The following is a 6181-nucleotide window of genomic DNA, read 5'->3' as shown; positions in this document are numbered from 1 at the left end:
CTGCAGCCTACGCCGTCGCCGGCGACTCACGGCAGCCCAGCTCCAGGTTGAGCTGTTGTTCAGCATCTTAGCTATGGAGAGCAGTGTCACTGGCCCTCATATGTGGGATCCGAACCGGGGCCCTCTGGCGTCCCAAGCCAGTTCTTAACCAACGCGCCACTTGGCCGGCCTGCATAGATACTCTTAACTACTATTCTTTTTTACAAAAGCAAGTCTCTTATCTTTCAAATAGAAAGGATCACTAAAACTATTTTTTAAATGTAGTCTTTCTCATGATAGTTATGTACAAAATACCATGCATAAACACATATTAAATAATACTTTCTATTAATGTAATGCAAGAGAAAAAGCATACAGGCTTATACCTTCATAACTACAGTAATAGAAAACATTGAGTGCCTCCACTGCAGCTGGTCCCCTCTGTTTATAGCCAAAAATCAGATCTATCCATTCATGAAGATGAGCAGAAACATAATCAGACTCCTAGAAAAAGTACAAATGTAATAATTACTATAGTGATACCTTCCAACTATAATGTAAAGATGGACCCTTTTAAAAAGTAAAAGCAAATTAAGCATTTCTACTAAAAATCTTACCACTGTAAATAAAATTATCTCAAAATCATGTTAAACATTTATTCGTTATCTACTACATATACTGACTATATTCTATCTCATACAATGTAGACATACTTATTGATCTTTACTACATATGCATCTCCTAAGTAACAGGTGAAAAAAATAACACAAATCTTCTAATAGCCCAAATATTAACGACAAAAAATTAATGATAGCTCTGGAATGCATCTTTGTTGTGAAATTTCCATTAAAATAGTTGTCTAGAAATTCAATTCAAAGATAACAATGAAACCACAATGGGGTTGATTTAAAGATGCCCCAAATTACTCCCTCCACCCCACTTCACTAAGAGGTGGACTTGGTGGCAGGCAGAGGCTTGAGGGACCTTCCCAGAGCCTCCAAGGTGGCTTGAAAGACAGTAAGGAAACTGTTACTGGGATGGGAGAAGGGGGAGTCATGTTTTAGTTACATGAAAGTTAGAAGGGTACCCAATGAACTCGTGGATTTGGGGATGGAGATTTCCAGGCAGAATGTTAAGTGGTAATTGGCTTCTTTTAGCTGCCTGTGATAAAAGTGTGGGAGAAGTAAGATGAGTTAAAAAAAAAAACACAAAACTGTTTGAGTTTTAAGCACAATTTTAAAAACTATAAAGGAGCCAGGTCTTGCTGGGTTCAAAATAAAATTATTTCTCATTTCCAGGATCACTAGAGAGCAAAGTCTCTCAAAGTGACAAATGGCCTAAGTTAATGATCAAATCAGTGTCGCCCGTAAAATATGGCCTCAGGCAAAAGCTTAGTTCAAGAGTGTGGCTGTGAAACTATTTGTTGAGATCTCACAGATTTAATGTTGTGCCTCAAAGGCGCACTCAAGAGAAAATAGAGCATATTAAGAATGTTAAAGGGAATAAGAGAGACAACAGGCTCAAATGGAGTCACTTGTGCTAAGTCCCACATCAGCAAACCAAGACTTAATATCTAACTTCACTGCAGTTTCAGCCTCTCCCAGGAATATGACCTTTAACTAGTCAATCTGGAATTACCTGATTGGCACTTGTGAAGTAATAAGCATAACAGACCCCTTCCCATAAGAAGGTGACCATGCCTGAAACATTATACTCTGTTAAAAACTGTCTTTTTCTGCTCCCTTCTGCCTATAAAAGCCTTCCACTTTGTATAGCATCTCGGAGCTCCTTTCTATTTGTTAGGTGGGACGTTGCCCAAATCCTGAATACCGAATAAAGCCAATTATATCTTCAAATTTACTCAGCTGAATTTTGTTTTTTAACAAGAATCTTAAAAACATTTTCCTATATTAGTCTCCCACTAAGCTCAAAGGACATAAGGAACTGTTTTGCAAAGTAAGGTGGAATGGTTTTTGTCCAATAGAGTTGATGCATAAGAAACCCATACAATTTTTAAATAAATTATATTAGTTCATACTTAAAGAGATAGAATTTGTGCAAGAAAGAGAGAGAGAGGCAGACACACACACACACACACACACACACACACACACACACACACACACACACACACACACCTTCCTTTGGCTTCCAAGCTACTATGGTTAGGAAAGAGGCTGACAAAGATACTCGTGCAAGCAATTTTTTTCTCAATGGAAAAGAAGATGACTCAGANTTCAAAACCCAAAGAAGTGTTCTGTTTTACTGTTACTTTTGCCTTCTGACTCAAGTTGGCAGGTAAAGGATAAAGCACTGATTTCAAATATGACTATTCTGTGAAAACCTATGTTGGAGGCTTCAAAATAAACTGTTGCTAAGGAATAGTAACAATTATAAAGCTAGTCTGATAACTGAGTATAAGACAGAGTTTAGAAACACTATTGCTGTAACATCCGTGGAGATTTCAATTCAACAAATAGTTACTGTACACATACAATATGCGAGAAAGATACATCAATGATTAAGAGAAAGCTGCTGTCTTTAACATTTTATAATATAGGGAGGCAAATAAATATACAATTAACTAAGGCAGAAAGTTTCATAATTAGGATATAAGTAACAGCCCATAAGAACATGGAAAAGTGGTCTAGTTCAACTAGGGAGCTTACAGCTATGAATTCAAAGGAAATATGGCATGCTAGAAAGGCTTTGGAGTTAGATATATCCATATCCTGCCCCAGTCACATTCTAATTATGTAAACTTGGGAAAAGTAGTATTTGATTTCTCTAAGGTGTTGTAGGCTAGGTATTAATTTCTATGAGGCTTGGGGCTTCATCATCTGAAAAATGAGGATAAGTGGATACTTACTGTGAGGGTTAAGAAAATAACCTAGCACTGTGCTTGCATAAAAAAAATATCAACTTAATAAATGGGATATTGTTGTGTATTCCTCATTGCTAAATTCATATACTAACAAAGATCAAGACATCTTTGAAAACTAAGCAATCAGAAAGACATTAATTTCAGATACTACTATGGGGAAAGAAATACAGTAATATTTATAATTTGATTTTATATGTTATATATTCTATAATTTGAGTTTTAGGATTAGGTTTGGGCTCTGGATGGTAAGTGCCCCTTTTGGGCAGATGTCATCTACTAATAAGTCTTATATATATAGAACAAGTCCTAATATAAGGACAGTTTTAATGGCATAATCTAATTGGTGTTCAGAGTTAGGTAATTAGAGTTCTTTCTCCACTTAAATAAGGAAGGAATAATATCTCACCTGACAGGGCACCTTCAACCTCACCATTTTCTTTCTCAGAAATAACAAAATAAGGTGATTGGCTTTCTAAGTAAATATAAATTCTCTGTGATTTAAGAGTAATTGACTGTATATGTGGATTTTTGCCTACAATATTTTGTTATTTCAATATAGGAACAATCATTTAAATCTATTTTTTATTAAGTGATGGTACGTTTTTTCCAAATTCTAAATAATTCTGAAGTAAGGTTTTAAATCATTAAATTCTTTGAAAATACTGATAGTACTATTATGTAGCAATTAAATTCTAGACTCATGTAATCAATAGCTTTTATGATTTACCTTTAAGAGTTGACAAGGTGTTTGCCCAAAATTATTTATCATCCCTTCTAAGGCTTTTCTTTCCTTCTCATCTGTTAAGGCATCCAGGTCCACAGCTCCTAAAACCAGAAGTAATCAAGTCACTATATTGTGAAAATAAATCAGCAAGCCACACAAATGATTAATAATCAGAGGCTGATTAGACTATTTTCATCAAAATATTTTATTCATTAATTTATAAGAATTTACTGTAAAGAGGTAATTGAAAAAACAGTAAAACTTCAGAACTAAATACATACATACATATATATATATATATATATATATATAAATAAATAAATAAATTCCATCCACTATTTAGAACTAAAATATTTTAAACAAATTTAACTGGTAGTCTATAAAAGTTTCTATTGGAAAAATACAAACTATACTCATAGTACACCTAATTGTTTACCTCATGATAGTTAAGCTGAAACAAGCGTTAATAACCACACAAAAATACTGCTGTAAAATACTGCTTATCTAGCAAATGATGGGAAAGGTGATATTATGATTAACTGATTATACCCAGCCATATGTAATATGGATTGTTACATGGTTAGACAATCCATATTGGTCAAACAAGGTCAGTCTGATTTCAAAGTCTATGCTCCTAACCACCACACTATACTATCTCCCTACCAAACTATTATAGAATGAAAACATGCTTGTTTGTTTACCAACAGTCATGTGGGCTCTGCTCAAATTGATATAACTTTATACTATTCACAACCTTTACAACTATTAGTTCTATTGCAGAATTAGAAAAGAAACAATTCTTAAGCCTTTCAAAACATTCTGAAAATCTTCTTGATGCTGAGCGAACAAACATTAGAATAATGTCATCTTATTTATCAATTGAATAATTTGTTATTTGTAATTCTAAAGATCTTCTTTCAAAGTCTGCTTACAATTTAATATTGAGTATTTAATGTCAGACCCAACTAAATAGGACACATATGGCCAGAGATCAAAAACTTTTATGCCAGGCTGGCCGAGTGGCTCGTTGGTTAAGAGTTGGCTTGGGAGCGTGAGCTCTGAGCAGCAGGGCCACTGGTTTGAATTCCACATGGGTGAGTGACGCTGCGCCCTCTACAGCTAAGATGATGAACAACAGCTCGACCTGGAGCTGGGCTACCACGAGTTGCCGGTGAAGGCATAGGCTGCAGTGGGGCTGCCGTAAGCTACCATGAGTGGCTAACAGCCAACATGAGCAGCTGGCAGCCGGCGTGAGCTGTCGTCCAATGGCCAGCGAGTGACTGCATCAGCTGGGAAGAGCACAATGATCACAATACCAACATGTGCCAGTGATGCGACATCCTCCACAACTAGACTGAAGAACAAAAGGGCAGCAACTTGTCTGTTCCCTTTCCCTGATTCCCCAATAAAATCTTTAAAAAAAAAAAANTGTTTTTTCGATGCACACCTCAAAACTATTCTTACTAAGTTTTTATCATTTTTCCTTTTTGCAAAAAGAGTTAATATTATCTGTTCTAACCAAATTCATAGGTATAAACTCATTTTATATCCACATTCTGAATTATTCTACGTAATTCAATATGTGTATTTAAATATTTGAATTTGAAGACACTCTTTCAATTACAGCATTAACGATCTTGTTTTACTTGATTACTCCTGATACTAGGAATTAACAATCTGACTTATTGGGCCATATTTTATACATGAACACACTGTAATTGAGTTATTTTAGACACCCTCTAAATAGCATCGTAACTGTCACAAAAAACAATTTAAATAAAATTATTTATTCTTCCTTGCCAGGAAAATGTGAAATAGAAAAAAGTCAACAGAAATAGTTCAGACTATCACTCAGTAGCAAACAAAAGCTTTCAATAAGATTGTTTTAAAAATTCAAGAACAGATAATTCAAAATTATTTACTATTTTGGATTAAATATTATAATCCACCCCCTACATTAAAAAATAAAAGGAACATTGAGGCGTATAGAATTAACTCTTTGATAGTACCATGTTGGATATTACCTCTACAAAAAATGACTTGAGTTCAGGGAGGTGTTGAAATAAGTTTAGGGTTGAAGTCTCTGTTTTGGTCTGCTTCTGCACTGCTTCCTCTGCTGATAATCTAGGAGGGTGTGGTTCCTTCAAAATAATTTTAAGGAAAAATAATTTCATAATTATATTAAAACATCTCTCATTGTATTTTTTCAGACATCCTGGGCTCTAACTACACTGGATTGCATACCAGGCACTGTTGCCAATTCCAGGTCATTGCTTAGACTATTCTCACAGCAGATTCCTACCCTCTTCATTACTACAGAAACCCTAATACTACTCTAAAGCTTTTCTTACTGATATCCTCCTAAATTTCTAAGTCAGAATTATTTTCTTATTTTCCTCAGCATATTACTTTATTTAGTTTTATTTAGCATTTATTTCTTTCTATATTGGATTACATACAGTTGTTTTTGGTCTCTCTTCCCCAATTAGCAATAGGTATCTTAAAGTCAGAAAACAAATCTTATTCATGTATTTTCAACACCTTGAACAGTATCATAAATATGGTAGGTCGTTAATAAATGTTTGGTAAAATTA

General features: G+C 34.6%; 1 protein-coding gene across 1 annotated transcript in view; it reads right to left on the bottom strand.

Annotated features, from left to right (window-relative positions):
- NBEAL1 (neurobeachin like 1) overlaps positions 1-6181 on the bottom strand; it is a 172243-nt gene that overhangs the window by 28592 nt on the left and 137470 nt on the right. The window contains exon 43 of the mRNA XM_019635618.1: positions 366-483. Within this exon, the coding sequence (XP_019491163.1) occupies positions 366-483 (118 nt within the window). The remainder of the gene's footprint in view (positions 1-365; positions 484-6181) is intronic.

Source organism: Hipposideros armiger, unplaced genomic scaffold (genome assembly GCF_001890085.2).
Source record: "Hipposideros armiger isolate ML-2016 unplaced genomic scaffold, ASM189008v1 scaffold_23, whole genome shotgun sequence".
Classification (NCBI taxonomy): domain Eukaryota; kingdom Metazoa; phylum Chordata; class Mammalia; order Chiroptera; family Hipposideridae; genus Hipposideros; species Hipposideros armiger.
The sequence above is the reverse complement of the archived record's forward strand: the minus strand, read 5'-3'. Positions and strand labels throughout refer to the sequence as shown.